This window comes from Schistocerca cancellata, chromosome 10 (assembly GCF_023864275.1).
Source record: "Schistocerca cancellata isolate TAMUIC-IGC-003103 chromosome 10, iqSchCanc2.1, whole genome shotgun sequence".
Lineage (NCBI taxonomy): Eukaryota > Metazoa > Arthropoda > Insecta > Orthoptera > Acrididae > Schistocerca > Schistocerca cancellata.
In genome coordinates, this window is record NC_064635.1 from 24,497,412 (window position 1) to 24,513,607 (window position 16,196).

General features: G+C 45.8%; 1 protein-coding gene across 1 annotated transcript in view; it reads right to left on the minus strand.

Moving 5' to 3' along the window:
* LOC126106729 (uncharacterized) overlaps positions 1–16,196 on the minus strand; it is a 167,628-nt gene that overhangs the window by 15,416 nt on the left and 136,016 nt on the right. Inside the window, exon 5 of the mRNA XM_049913107.1 lies at positions 14,636–14,830. Coding sequence (XP_049769064.1) covers positions 14,636–14,830 — 195 coding nt within the window. The remainder of the gene's footprint in view (positions 1–14,635; positions 14,831–16,196) is intronic.

A 16,196-nucleotide genomic window follows, 5' to 3' on the forward strand; every position in this document is an offset into this window, starting at 1 on the left:
GTGAACATTGAGTATAGATTTAAGCGTCAGGAAGTCATTTCTGAAAGTATTTGTATGGAGTGTAGCCATGTATGGAAGTGAAACATGGACGATAAATAGTTTGGACAAGAAGAGAATAGAAGCTTTCGAAATGTGGTGCTACAGAAGAATGCTGAAGATTAGATGGGTAGATCACATAACTAATGAGGAAGTATTGAATAGGATTGGAGTGAAGAGAAGTTTGTGGCACAACTTGACCAGAAGAAGGGATCGGTTGATAGGACATGTTCTGAGGCATCAAGGGATCACCAATTTAGTATTGGAGGGCAGCGTGGAGGGTAAAAATCGTAGGGGGAGACCAAGAGATGAATACACTAAGCAGATTCAGAAGGATGTAGGTTGCAGTAGGTACTGGGAGATGAAGAAGCTTGCACAGGATAGAGTAGCATGGAGAGCTGCATCAAACCAGTCTCAGGACTGAAGACCACAACAACAACACATTTCAGACACATTTGGGACTGTGAATTGAAACGTTATAGAGCTATCGCTATAGCGAAGTATAGATACACCTATATACACTTGCGTTGCACTTCCATACTAGACGAATCGTAGAACGAAGGTTTCTCGTAACAGTATTAAAATTCTATCATGGATGCATTAGACAACATCTGCCCATATTTGGGGGTTGGAGTCGCCATACTGTTAATGAGGGGCAGCGAGAGTACATGGCGCGCACTATTCTCGCCTGCCAGCGAAGCAAACACGCAGCGGACGTCCTGCAGATCTACGAATACCGTGAACGTCTGCAGACTACTGCTCGTCTTCCGCACTGTGTTTCTGTAACGTCACACCGCAGAGAGGATGCGCTAAGTCTTAGGCGGCATCAGTACCACGTAAGAAGTAGTGCTGCGTCACGACGACCGCTTCCACCGGATTCATCGCTGCGTCGACGGCGAATGTTCATCAAAGACAAGGGTATCACAGGAAGTGTCCCAGGGAACAGTGGTAGCACTGCTGTTGTTCTCTGTACACATAAACGATTTGGTGAACAGGGTGGGGAGCAACGTGCGGTTGTTTGCTGACGATCCTGTGGTGTGCGGTAAGGTGTCGAAGTTGAATGACTAGGAAGATACAAGACGACTTGGAGAAAATTTCTAATTGGTGTGAGGAATGGCAGCTAGATCTAAATGTAGAAAAATGTTAGTTAATGTGGATGAGTAGGAAGAACAAACCTGTAATGATTCGTAAATAATAGATTTCAGCTATCAGTCGTCCTTTGGAATTTTTATTGGCAGGTCTAGATTTCAGCTACGAGGGCAGTTCAATAAGTAATGCAACACATTTTTTTTCTCGGCCAATTTTGGTTGAAAAAACCGGAAATTTCTTGTGGAATATTTTCAAACATTCCCGCTTCGTCTCGTATAGTTTCATTGACTTCCGACAGGTGGCAGCGCTGTACGGAGCTGTTGAAATGGCGTCTGTAACGGATGTGCGTTGCAAACAACGGGCAGTGATCGAGTTTCTTTTGGCGGAAAACCAGGGCATCTCAGATATTCATAGGCGCTTGCAGAATGTCTACGGTTATCTGGCAGTGGACAAAAGCACGGAGAGTCGTCGGGCAAAGCGTGTGTCGTCATCGCCGCAAGGTCAAGCAAGACTGTCTGATCTAGCGCGTGCAGGCCGGCCGTGCACAGCTGTGACTCCTGCAATGGCGGAGCGTGCGAACACACTCGTTCGAGATGATCGACGGATCACCATCAAACAACTCAGTGCTCAACTTGACATCTCTGTTGGTAGTGCTGTCACAATTGTTCACCAGTTGGGATATTCAAAGGTTTGTTCCCGCTGGGTCCCTCGTTGTCTAACCGAACACCGTAAAGAGCAAAGGAGAACCATCTGTGCGGAATTGCTTGCTCGTCATGTGGCTGAGGGTGACAATTTCTTGTCAAAGATTGTTACAGGCGATGAAACATGGGTTCATCACTTCTAACGCGAAAGAACTTGCCCCCCTTCTAACAGCCGTGTACCGCAAGTCTCTAGAGGAACGGAAGGTTCCAAATGATTGGAAAAGAGCACAGGTAGTCCCAGTCTTCAAGAAGGGTCGTCGAGCAGATGCGCAAAACTATAGACCTATATCTCTGACATCGATCTGTTGTAGAATTTTAGAACATGTTTTTTGCTCGAATATCATGTCGTTTTTGGAAACTCAGAATCTACTATGTAGGAATCAACATGGATTCCGGAAACAGCGATCGTGTGAGACCCAACTCGCTTTATTTGTTCATGAGACCCAGAAAATATTAGATACAGGCTCCCAGGTAGATGCTATTTTTCTTGACTTCCGGAAGGCGTTCGATACAGTTCCGCACTGTCGCCTGATAAACAAAGTAAGAGCCTACGGAATATCAGACCAGCTGTGTGGCTGGATTGAAGAGTTTTTAGCAAACAGAACGCAGCACGTTGTTATCAACGGAGAGACGTCTACAGACGTTAAAGTAACCTCTGGTGTGCCACAGGGGAGTGTTATGGGACCATTGCTTTTCACAATATATATAAATGACCTAGTAGATAGTGTCGGAAGTTCCATGCGGCTTTTCGCGGATGATGCTGTAGTATACAGAGAAGTTGCAGCATTAGAAAATTGTAGCGAAATGCAGGAAGATCTGCAGCGGATAGGCACTTGGTGCAGGGAGTGGCAACTGACCCTTAACATAGACAAATGTAATGTATTGCGAATACATAGAAAGAAGGATCCTTTATTGTATGATTATATGATAGCGGAACAAACACTGGTAGCAGTTACTTCTGTAAAATATCTGGGAGTATGCGTGCGGAACGATTTGAAGTGGAATGATCATATAAAATTAATTGTTGGTAAGGCGGGTACCAGGTTGAGATTCATTGGGAGAGTCCTTAGAAAATGTAGTCCATCAACAAAGGAGGTGGCTTACAAAACACTCGTTCGACCTATACTTGTGTATTGCTCATCAGTGTGGGATCCGTACCAGATCGGGTTGACGGAGGAGATAGAGAAGATTCAAAGAAGAGCGGCGCGTTTCGTCACAGGGTTATTTGGTAACCGTGATAGCGTTACGCAGATGTTTAACAAACTCAAGTGGCGGACTCTGCAAGAGAGGCGCTCTGCTTCGCGGTGTAGCTTGCTCGCCAGGTTTCGAGAGGGTGCGTTTCTGGATGAGGTATCGAATATATTGCTTCCCCCTACTTATACCTCCCGAGGACATCACGAATGTAAAATTAGAGAGATTAGAGCGCGCACAGAGGCTTTCAGACAGTCGTTCTTCCCGCGAACCATACGCGACTGGAACAGGAAAGGGAGGTAATGACAGTGGCACGTAAAGTGCCCTCCGCCACACACCGTTGGGTGGCTTGCGGAGTATAAATGTAGATGTAGATGTAGAACCTGAAACAAAACGGCAATCAATGGAGTGGCGCCACACCCACTCCCCTACCAAGAAAAATTTAAAGCCATACCCCCAGCCGGTAAAGTCACGGTTACAGTCTTCTGGGACGCTGAAGGGGTTATTCTGTTCGATGTCCTTCCCCATGGTCAAACGATCAACTCTGAAGTGTATTGTGCTACTCTTCAGAAATTGAAGAAACGACTTCAGCGTGTTCGTAGGCACAAAAATCTGAACGAACTTCTCCTGCTTCATGACAACGCAAGACCTCACACAAGTCTTCGCACCCGAGAGGAGCTCACAAAACTTCAGTGGACTGTTCTCCCTCATGCACCCTACAGCCCCGATCTCGCACCGTCGGATTTCCATATGTTTGGCCCACTGAAGGACGCAATCCGTGGGAGGCACTACGCGGATGATGAAGAAGTTATTGATGCAGTACGACGTTGGCTCCGACATCGACCAGTGGAATGGTACCGTGCAGGCATACAGGCCCTCATTTCAAGGTGGCGTAAGGCCGTAGCATTGAATGGAGATTACGTTGAAAAATAGTGTTGTGTAGCTAAAAGATTGGGGAATAACCTGGTGTATTTCAATGCTGAATGAAACAACCCCTGTTTCAGAAAAAAAGTGTGTTGCATTACTTATTGAACTGCCCTCGTAGAAACTAGCCATTCTCAATGCAAAGAATACAACAGGTAAATAGTTAGATGATGTCACAAAAAGTTGCAATTAATGGCTTATATGGTTTATATATTACATACCACTATCCTTTTTTGGTCAATGCATGTAATGCCTGTTGGTCTGGCTTTGTACACAGTTCATTGAATACTAATGTTTGCGGAAGGCGGGCTGTGCGGTTCGTTGTGTCCAGTAACAGTATTACTAGCGCCCTGCTTGACACAGGCAAGTCGTTTAAATACCTGGGCATAACGCTGCAAAGCGATATGAAATGTACGAGCGTTTGAAGACTGTGGTAGGGAAGGTGAATGGTCGACATCGGTTTATTGGGAGAATTTTAGGGAAGGGTGGTTCTCCTGTAAAGGAGACCGCATATAGGACGTTGCTGCGACCTGTTCTTCAGTACAGCTCGAGTGTTTTGGTATCCGTACCAGATCGGATTGAAGAAAGACATCGCACTAGTTCAGAGGCACTCTGCTAGATTTGTTACCGGTAGGTTAAAACAACGCATAAGTGTTACGGAGGTGCTTTGGCAACTCAAATGGGAATCCCCGGAGGGAAGACGACGTTCGCTTCGAGGAACACTGTGACAAAATTTAGCGTACCGGAATTTGAAGCCGAGTCCCGAATTTCTACTGGCGCCAACATACATTGCGCGTAAAGACCACCAAGATAAGATTCGAGAAATCAGGGCTCATACGGAGGCATATAGACAGTCGCTATTCCCTCGCTCTAGATGCGTGTGGAACAGGGCAGGAAATGAATAGTGGTGGTACATGGTACCCTCCGCCACGCACCGTAGGGTGACTTGCGGAAAATCTACGTAGATGTAGATGTACAAAAAAGATTAATATCAGATATCTCTGCAGCAAGCGTCACATATCCATCCCAATTCATCCTCTCAGACTATAAATATCTTGAAACTTCCTGGCAGATTTAAACTGTGTGCCCGACCGAGACTCGAACTCGGGACCTTTGCCTTTCGCGGGCAAGTGCTCTAACCAACTGAGCTACCGAAGCACGACTCACGCCCGGTACTCACAGCTTTACTTCTGCCAGTACCTCGTCTCCTACCTTCCAAACTTTACAGAAGCTCTCCTGCGAACCTTGCAGAACTAGCACTCCTGAAAGAAAGGATATTGCGGAGACATGGCTTAGCCACAGCCTGGGGGATGTTTCCAGAATGAGACTTTCACTCTGCAGCGGAGTGTGCGCTGATATGAAACTTCCTGGCAGATTAAAACTGTGTGCCCGACCGAGACTCGAACTCGAGACCTTTGCCTTTCACTCCGCAATATCCTTTCTTTCAGGAGTGCTAGTTCTGCAAGGTTCGCAGGAGAGCTTCTGTAAAGTTTGGAAGGTAGGAGACGAGGTACTGGCAGAAGTAAAGCTGTGAGTACCGGGCGTGAGTCGTGCTTCGGTAGCTCAGTTGGTAGAGCACTTGCCCGCGAAAGGCAAAGGTCCCGAGTTCGAGTCTCGGTCGGGCACACAGTTTTAATCTGCCAGGAAGTTTCGTATCAGCGCACACTCCGCTGCAGAGTGAAAGTCTCATTCTATAAATATCTTCTCTGTCACGAGGCCCTGCCAATGTTAAATCGTACACTCTTGTGCAAAACTTGAGGACGAAAGTAACTTTCGCATGGTGTGTGAAGTAACGTAGCTCGATGAAACGTGGACCAATGATAGAAACAACTGCTACTCTGTGGTGCAAGAGGTAACTAATAACATGAACAGATATGACGCATTCATTCGAAGACAATAACTACACTTAAGTTACCATGATTCATGGTGGTTCCAAGGACAACACAAAAGGCGGGACGTGATTTGAATAGGATGTGTGACCACTACAGACGCTGCCTCCATGTGACATTTTTCTGTTTCGAAAAATTAAGAAAATTTTAATAAAATTCTTCAGGTTATCAGACCGCATCGTCATAATTTAAAATGCGCCAACGTTTCGGCCAGCGTTGCAGCTAGCCTTCATCGGGGCCTTACGTTTAACTTAAGGCCCTGATGAAGGCTAGCTGCAACGCTGGCCGAAACGTTGGCGCATTTTAAATTATGACGATGCGGTCTGATAACCTGAAGAATTTTATTGAAGATGACAACGGCCGCGGAAGCCTACGCTTACAAGAAAATTTTAATCGGCCGTCGGTCTACAAGCACAGATGAGGCTAAAAGCGCTCTCCTGTGAGATACTGGCTTGGAGGAGTGTAGAATGTCTAGCGGGGATTATAATAAAGGGTTTAACACTGATGTAGATCAGGGGTGCCAATATCGCCTTCCGAGGACCACGTGCAGAGCTTACACGCGACATTCCAAAAATGCATTTGTAACTGAAGAAAACCAGCGATCGATGTAAAATGATAATCAGCAAATAAAAACAATCTCGAGTGCTTTTTTTGAAACTGCAAGGCAAAATTTCTTCCTGTCTTTGCCAATATATTGGTTATCAAAGTCTTCGCATAATACTTTATATAACCCTGAATTTAAATACCTATTACTGCAATTGCCAATCGTATGATTCAGTTTAGTTTGTAGTAGATTGCTAGTAGTGAAAGCAATGGTCACTAGAATGAATTAAGTAACCTTTTTTTCTATCTGAGACAGTTCCCACATAGTCATTTTTGAAGATTTTCTATTATGAGCTACAAACGGGCTGTTAGGCTGTTTTAATTTCTGCTGCACAAGTACAGTTAGGCTGTTGTAATTTCTGAAATAAAGTGCCCACTACGTTAGTGTTAAAATGATTGACTGTGGCAATTTGCTTTAAAATATCTAACTCCCTCTGGGCACCAATGGGTTCAAAGGGCACTTCCAAAGCTCTGTTAATGATAGATTGGAAAAATGCCTTTTTTATACTTACGTGGGCGACAAGAAGGCGCATTTATGATCACATCAGATTCAGAAAGCTTTCTGTAAATTTTGAAACAGTGCTGACCACTGCATTTGAGGTTGTGAGCCGGCCGATGTGGCCGTGCGGTTCTAGGCGCTTCAGTCTGGAACCGCGTGACCGCTACGGTCGCAGGTTTGAATCCTGCCTCGGGCATGGATGTGTGTGATGTTCTTAGGTTAGTTAGGTTTAAGTAGTTCTAAGTTCTAGGGGACTGATGACCACAGATGTTAAGTCCGGCCGGCCGAAGTGGCCGTGCGGTTAAAGGCGCTGCAGTCTGGAACCGCAAGACCGCTACGGTCGCAGGTTCGAATCCTGCCTCGGGCATGGATGTTTGTGATGTCCTTAGGTTAGTTAGGTTTAACTAGTTCTAAGTTCTAGGGGACTAATGACCTCAGCAGTTGAGTCCCATAGTGCTCAGAGCCATTTTTTTTGTTAAGTCCCATAGTGCTCAGAGCCATTTGAACCATTCTTTGGGATTGTGAAATCGAGAAAATTTATGCATCCATTCGAAATCAGCCTTACACAAACACAATTTGTTGATTTTCGTATTTACCCAGACTTGTTTCGACATCTATGTGTCATCTTCTGTGTGTAAAATTTTTCTATTTCTGTAAAGTACAATATGAAATTTATAATAATTTAACTGCAGTAGGTCTAAGAATTACAATATTTGCAATTTGCTTTGTTTGGTTAAACGCTCACCTAAAAATTACATCGCTAAATTATTTGCATTATCGTACACCGGTTTTTTCGTGTTCTTTTTCGTTCAAATGGTTCAAATGTCTCTGAGCACTATGGGACTTAACTTCTGAGGTCATCAGTCCCATGGAACTTAGAACTACTTAAACCTAACTAACCTAAGGACATCACACACATCCATGAACGATGCAGCATTCGACAGATGCAGCATTGACAGATGAAGTCGGCGCTGTCGGTCTCCAGTTGTGGCATGAGCCAATTTTCCGCGGGCTACGCGTGAAACTTGCCCGCACGCGTTCAACCGTTTCTTCGCTCACTGCAGGCCGACCCGTTGGTTTCCCCTTACAGACGCATCCAGAAGCTTTAAACTGCGCATACCATCGCCGAATGGAGTTAGCACTTGGTGGATCTTTGTTGAACTTCGTCCTGAAGTGTCGTTGCACTGTTATGACTGACTGATGTGAGTGCATTTCAAGCACGACATACGCTTTCTCGGCTCCTGTCGCCATTTTGTCTCATTGCGCTCTCGAGCGCTCTGACGGCAGAAACCTGAAGTGCGGCTTCAGCCGAACAAAACTTTATGAGTTTTTCTACGTATCTGTAGTGTGTCGTGACCATATGTCAATGAATGGAGCTACAGTGAATTTATGAAATCGCTTCAATCATTTGTAATAGCCCTGTATTTTGGTGGGCGACTACCACATGAGGGACTCAAAACAGTACCAGAGGAGATTCTGCTCCCTTCAATGCGCTGCAGTCAGGTCCGTTGTTCTCTTCAACGTACGTAAGGGGCGACCAGGAAGTTTCCGTTCGAGGCCGTTGATGCAGCATATATGCAACGTAGCGCGACTCTGATGCGGGTACATAAGTACCGACATTTAGACAAGGGGTTAGTATGGCAATGATGTCTTTCGGAAGTGCGTGCAGGAAATGTAGAAAACTGAACTATGGTGACGTTATTATCAAATGCGTCCAACAGAACGAATGTACTGTTATTCTTTTCTGGGCTGCCGAAGGATTAACATCGGTAGACATCAATCCGAGAATGAAGGAAGTGTATTGGGCAGCACGTATGCGCTGATGCTTCATGATGGCGCACTTCACCATACAGCAAACGTCAAAACGCAGAAGTAGCGCCACCTAAAGTGGGAGACACATGAGCACCCGCCCTATAGTTCTGGTCTCTCCCCATGCGATTATCAAGCCTTTGGTCCCTTAGCAAGGGTATCAAAGGGTCGACGATTCTCATCGTACGAGGGTGCGGAGCAGGCAATCAAGGACTTCCTCCCGCCGCAGGACATGGTGTTTTATCAGACGGACATCTTCAGCTTACTGCTTCAGTGGAATGATTGCCTCAATGCTCATGGCTATCTTGCCTGATTGGCATATCTCTTATGGTCTGTATGCTGTGTGGAAACTTCTTCATCGCTCGTTATACAATAAACATGAAATGGAGACCTTATCAAATGCAAATGAAGATATACTGATCAGCCAGAAGACTACAACCACCGACCTGCCATCGATATAAACCTGTCCAGGCAATAACAGCATCATCTGGAGACGGATGACTGCTAGTCAGACACATGTACGGTAGTAGTAGGACAACCTATGTACCGCCCCACTCTGCACTGTTGCCAAATATATTTAAGATGGCCAGGGTGGCCGAGCGGTTCTAGGCGCTACGGTGTGGAAGCACGTGACCACTACGGTCGCAGGTTCGAATCCTGCCTCAGGCATGGATGTGTGTGATATCCTTGGGTTAGTTAGGTTTAAGGGGCTCTGGAAAGGCTCAAAATCATGAAAAGTTCAATTTTTACTTTTTTGCGTTTTCTGAATCTGCAGACTATTACCTTTTAATAGATATATATTTTATTCAATTCCGAAGACTACAAATATTTTTAAATTTTTTTTTGAAATGTGTTCTACATGGGCGTGACCCACTGTGGTGCTGTTAAACTGCTGTCAAATGGTGTTATTATTAACGTCCGTGTTCATCAGGTACATTGTAGTGATGTGAGATAAAGTATGTGTTGTGGCTAACCTGTGATGGTTCAATATATACCGCTGGTGTGATTGTCGATTGTTTCATGTTTATTTACTCTGTCGTTATCTCGAAAATATTGGTAATTAATTCTGTTTCTTGAGTCTCTGTTTTGTTGATGTATAATAATGAGTAAAAGTAAAGTTATTAGAAATCCTCTGAAGCCTTTTAAGAAAATGGAGAAATGTTGGAAAGCCAAAGGTATGTGTTATTACTGTAAATAATAACATTCTAACATGGTACGAGCGATGCTTGCTTTAGACAAGGAACGCCTTCGGGTTGCAGACAGGGCTGTAAAGAGTCTAGAAATACAAGCAAGAGTAAACAGGAGGAGGAACAAGAGGAAGCTGGAGGAGGAGTTTGCAGAGGATGAAGATAATCCATCCTATGGACCTGGAATGCACTAAAACGTTAATCCAATCTTTGTCGCTCGATTCCCAAAACTTTTATTTTCTCATACTAATTACATGTTTTCTAAGGATCTTCCAAAGATATTTGTTTCAAACTTTCAGTAAATGTTACACACTACCTTCTGCATAATTTAACACAGCCTTTTTCCAAAAAACTGTATATTTTTGAATATATAAATAAAAAATTGCAAAAAAATGTTGTGAATTTTCATTACAATTGAAAAAAAATCATCTTTAATAACTGAACTAAAATTTTGTAAAATCCCTGTGTTAAGTTGTAGCCCATATTCCAATAAATAATCTGTAAAAAGTTCAACTTCCTACCTCAAATACTTTGTGAGGAAAGATGTAATTTATAAGCGTTATTTTAACATTGCAAGTATAGGGCGTTCCGGAGCCCCTTAAGTAGTTCTAAGTTCTAGGGGAATGATGACCACAGCAGTTAAGTCCCATAGTGCTCAGAGCTATTTGAACCATTTTGGATCCGCCATCTTAAATAAATTTGGCAACAACGCAGAGTGGGACAGTACATAGGTTGTCCTACTACTCACAGTGTATTCAGTATCAGTGAGCACGCTGTCCGTGTGTAGCACGGTGAAGGCCGTGTGATCTGTTTGACCGAGGGTAGACTGTGGTGGGTGGAGGTTCGGCACGAGCATTTCAGTAACTGCAAGTCTGGTGTTCTAGAGCTGTTGCGGTGAGTATCTTGAACATGTAGCGTCCACAAGTCGTAGAGTTGCGTGGCGACCCCTTACTACAGATGTCGGACATCGTTGGCTGGGCAAACTGTTAAAACAGGACAGGCAACTGTGGTGGAATCAACATCAGACTTTAATGCTGGGTAGAGTGCAATTGTGTCTGAACATGCAGTGCACTGAACGCTCCCAACGATGGTCCTCCACAGCCGACGACCTATGTTAAGACCCCCCAACATGCCGATCGAAAACATCTGGGGTATGGTTGAATGTGCCTTGAGAGCTCCCCGCTATTTATCGGTTCAAAAATGGTTCAAATGGCTCTAAGCACTGTGGGACTTAACGTCTGAGGTCATCAGTCCCCTAGAGTTAGAACTACTTAGACCTAACTAACCTAAGGACAACACACACATCCATGCCCGAGGCAGGATTCGAGCCTACAACCGCAGCAGCAGCGCTGTTCGAGACTGAAGCGACTAGAACCGCTCGGCCACAGCTGCAGGCAATTTATCGGAATTAGGTGACTTCTGTCTGCAGATGTGGTGTCAGAACCCTCTAGCGACCTACCAAGGTCTCATTGCTTCCGTGACATGATGCGTTCCCAAAGGTGGACATACTGGCTATTACGTATGTGGTCATAATGTTATGGTAGATCAGTGTATGTACCACACGACTTCGAATTATGAGTAGTCTTTCGTTGGCAGAGCCTTATGCTTCATCAGTTAAAAAGTTAATGCCAACAAGGAAGTTCTGGCTTATCAGTGTTTTTGCTATGCAGTGAGATTCACATTTGAAATCGTCATTTACTGAAGTTGGCTTACCTCGATTTTATAAGCATTCGCTGCCAGGTTTGAAAATAATCGGGAATTTGCATATGGAACTATTTTCACGTTTGGAAGTGGTATTCGATATGGCAGTTATTGTCAAATGTGAAAGGAAATAAGCCTCGTGTTGGATCCGAGTTTTCAGACGTTAACCTTGGATCGGTTTTGAAAGTAATTATTGCGAATAAGTTTTCTCCACACGTGGGTACGATAGTAGCAGAAGAGAGACGTCAAGTCTCAGGAAAAAAACATTAATATTAACGAAACTCTATGTCGGGCCCAGCCTCGAACTCAGCACTTTTGCCTTTCGCTGGCAAATGCTCTACCAACTGAGCTATACGAACACGACGGGTGGACCGTCCTCGCAGTTTCACAGGAGAATTTCCGTGAAGTCTGCCAGTTAGGAGATGAGGTGCTGCCGGAAGTGAAGCTTTGAAGGACGGATAGGAAGTCCTGCTTGTAGTATCGTTGTTGGCTGGTTGCTTGGTTTGCAGATTAAAGGGACTAAACTGTATACTTATCAGTCCCTTTTTCCTTAATCCAACAGGTCTCGGATTGGTTCAAATGACTCTGAACACTATGGGACATCTGAGGTCATCAGTCCCCTAGAACTTTGAACTACTTAAGCCTAACTGACCTAACGACATCACACACATCCATGCCCGAGGGAGGATTCGAACCTACGACCGTATCGGTTGCGCGGTTCCAGACTCAAGCGTCTAGAACCGCTCGGCCACACCGGCCGGCGTCTCGGATTGAAACAATAACCCAAAAGAGTCCTATCCCCTGAAATCCGTGGAAGGAACAAAACGTGTAAAGCTATGGGTGTAACCACACTGAAGAAGAAAACAACAATAGCAAGCCAAAATTGAAAACATTATCTAAATGAAAAAAAGCGGTAGAAGGTGTTAAAACAATTTAGCAAATGGCCTTGGCTGGGTGATAGCAAGAATAAAAGTGATGACCCAGATCCTCTGGAATATACTAAAATGTCCAACCTACAAACACAACGCAAGAGAAACACAAACAGTGAGAAGACGAACATCAAGTCGAATAAACAGCAACAGAAAGAGCGAGGAAGAGTAAAAAATGGAGGTAGGGCGAGGGCTTGTTAGATAAGGTCAGGCGCCTAATCTTGGACTGAGAGATACACTACTGGCCATTGAAATTCCTACACCAAGAAGAAATGCAGATGATAAACGGATGTTCATTGGACAAATATATCATACTAGAACTGACATGTGATTACATTTTCACGCAATTTGGGTGCATAGAGCCCGAGAAAGCATTACCCAGAGCAACCACTTCTGGCCGTAATAACGGCCTTGATACGCACAGGCATTGAGTGAAACAGAGCTTGGATGGCGTGTACAGCTACAGCAGCCCATGCAGCTTCAACACGATACCGCAGTTCATCAAGAGTAGTGGCTGGCGTACTGTGACGTGCCAGTTGCTCGGGCACCATTGACCAGACGTTTTGAACTGGTGGGAGATCTGGAGAATGTGCTGGCCAGGGCAGCAGTCGAACATTTTCTGTATCCAGAAAGGCCCGTATAGGACCTGCAACATGCGGTCATGCATTATCCTGCTGAAATATAGGGTTTCGCAGAGATGGAATGAAGGGTAGAGCCACGGGTCGTAACACATCTGAAAAGTAACGTCCACTGTTCAAAGTGCCGTCAATGCGAACAACAGGTGACCGAAACGTGTAACCAATGGCACCCTATACCATCACGCCAGGTGATACGCTAGTATGGCGATGACGAATACACGCTTTCAGTGTGCGTTCACCGCGATGTCGTGTCGTCAAACACGGATGGGACCATCATGATGCTGTAAAGAGAACCTGGATTCATCCGAAAAAATGACGTTTTGCCGTTCGTGCACCCAGGTTCGTCGTTGAGTACACCATCGCAGGCGCTCCTGTCTGTGATGCAGCGTCAAGGGTAAGCACAGCCATGGTCTCCGAACTGATAGTCCATGCTGCTGCACACGTCGTCAAACTGTTCGTGCAGATGGTTGTTGTCTTGCAACCGTCCCCATCTTTTGACTCAGGGATCGAGACGTGGCTGCACGATCCGTTACAGCCAAGCGGATAAGATGCCTGTCATCTCGACTGCTAGTGATTCGAGGCCGTTGGAATCCAGCACGGCGTTCCGCATTACCCCCCTGAAGCCACCGATTCCATATTCTGCTAACAATCATTGGATCTCGACCAACGCGAGCAGCAATGTCGCGATCCGATAAACCTCAATCCCGATAGACTACAATCTGACCTTTATCAAAGTCGGAAACGTGATGGTACGCATTTCTCCTCCTTACACGAGGCATCAAAACAACGTTTCACCAGGCAACGCCGGTCAACTGCTGTTTGTGTATGAGAAATCGGTTGGAAACTTCCCCCATGTTAGCACGTTGTAGGTGTCGCCACCGGCGCCAACCTTGTGTGAATGCTCTGAAAAGCTAGTCATTTGCGTATCACCTCATCTTCTTCCTGTCGGTTAAATTTCGCGTCTGTAGCACGTCATCTTCGTGGTGTAGCAATTTTAATGGCCAGTAGTGTAAAAAACCCCTCTCGAATAAAGCTTAAAAGTAGAGTTGCCGTTGAGGCATTGTCGCCTAATAGCATGGGTAGAGTGTCATGAAGGTAAAGACTCCCCCTCAGGGCAGCTAGAGTGGGACAGTCCAACAAGACGTGCGCTACGGTCTATCGAAAACCGTCGTGCTTTTTCTGAGTAAATTTACGTTTCTATGAAAACTGAATCGGAACTGCTCCTCTGTTTTCGCAACACGCGTAGACCTGAACCTATTTTGCTTGTCCCATGTCAGCTTTCGAGTTTGACACCAACGATGTGGAGGTGTAGAGGTATAAACAAAATTCCTTAAAAAAGTCCTGCTCCTTTCTGAACAAACCGCGTGTGTATACGTATAGTTGCAGCGATGACAATAGTAACACTGTGGTGTGTGGTAGTGTGGCGTGTGGCTACTCACGTCTCCTCGTCCAGACCCAGCGCCGAGTCTGCGCAGCTGAGGCAACGTGCGGCGCGCTCGGGCACCGAACCGGGGACCGGCCCCGGCTGCGCCTGCGGCCACGACCATCCGCCCCCGGGGGCGGGCTGGGCGGGGGGCGGCTCTTCGGCGTCTGCGGCCCCCGGCGTCGCGACGCGCGGCGACAGCGAGCAACACCTGTCCGGCAGACACACACAGCACGCCGTCAGCGGGGACTGGCTCCAGTTACGGCAGGTAAACAAACCCACCCACCACACCGAACAAACACAATCGTGAAGATCAAACTCACGTACTTAATATGAAAGTTTTTCGGTACGACTAAAAAGTATAAAATAACTTCTCGTACAGATTCCTAACCGTATACATACGAGGGCAGTTCAATAAGTAATGCAACACTTTTTTTTCTGAAACAGGGGTTGTTTTATTCAGCATTGAAATACACCAGGTTATTCCCCAATCTTTTAGCTACACAACACTATTTTTCAACGTAATCTCCATTCAATGCTACGGCCTTACGCCACCTTGAAATGAGGGCCTGTATGCCTGCACGGTACCATTCCACTGGTCGATGTCGGAGCCAACGTCGTACTGCATCAATAACTTCTTCATCATCCGCGTAGTGCCTCCCACGGATTGCGTCCTTCATTGGGCCAAACATATGGAAATCCGACGGTGCGAGATCGGGGCTTTAGGGTGCATGAGGAAGAACAGTCCACTGAAGTTTTGTGAGCTCCTCTCGGGTGCGAAGACTTGTGTGAGGTCTTGCGTTGTCATGAAGAAGGAGAAGTTCGTTCATATTTTTGTGCCTACGAACACGCTGAAGTCGTTTCTTCAATTTCTGAAGAGTAGTACAATCACTTCAGAGTTGATCGTTTGACCGTGGGGAAGGACATCGAACAGAATAACCCCTTCAGCGTCCCAGAAGACTGTAACCGTGACTTTACCGGCTGAGGGTATGGCTTTAAACTTTTTCTTGGTAGGGGAGTGGGTGTGGCGCCACTCCATTGATTGCCGTTTTGTTTCAGGTTCGAAGTGATGAACCCATGTTTCATCGCCTGTAACAATCTTTGACAAGAAATTGTCACCCTCAGCTACATGACGAGCAAGCAATTCCGCACAGATGGTTCTCCTTTGCTCTTTATGGTGTTCGGTTAGACAACGAGGGACCCAGCGGGAACAAACCTTTGAATATCCCAACTGGTGAACAATTGTGACAGCACTACCAACAGAGATGTCAAGTTGAGCACTGAGTTGTTTGATGGTGATCCGTCGATCATCTCGAACGAGTGTGTTCGCACGCTCCGCCATTGCAGGAGTCACAGCTGTGCACGGCCGGCCCGCACGCGGGAGATCAGACAGTCTTGCTTGACCTTCCGGCGATGATGACACACGCTTTGCCCAACGACTCACCGTGCTTTTGTTCACTGCCAGATCACCGTAGACATTCTGCAAGCGCCTATGAATATCTGAGATGCCCTGGTTTTCCGCCAAAAGAAACTCGATCACTGGCCGTTGTTTGCAACGCACATCCGTTACAGACGCC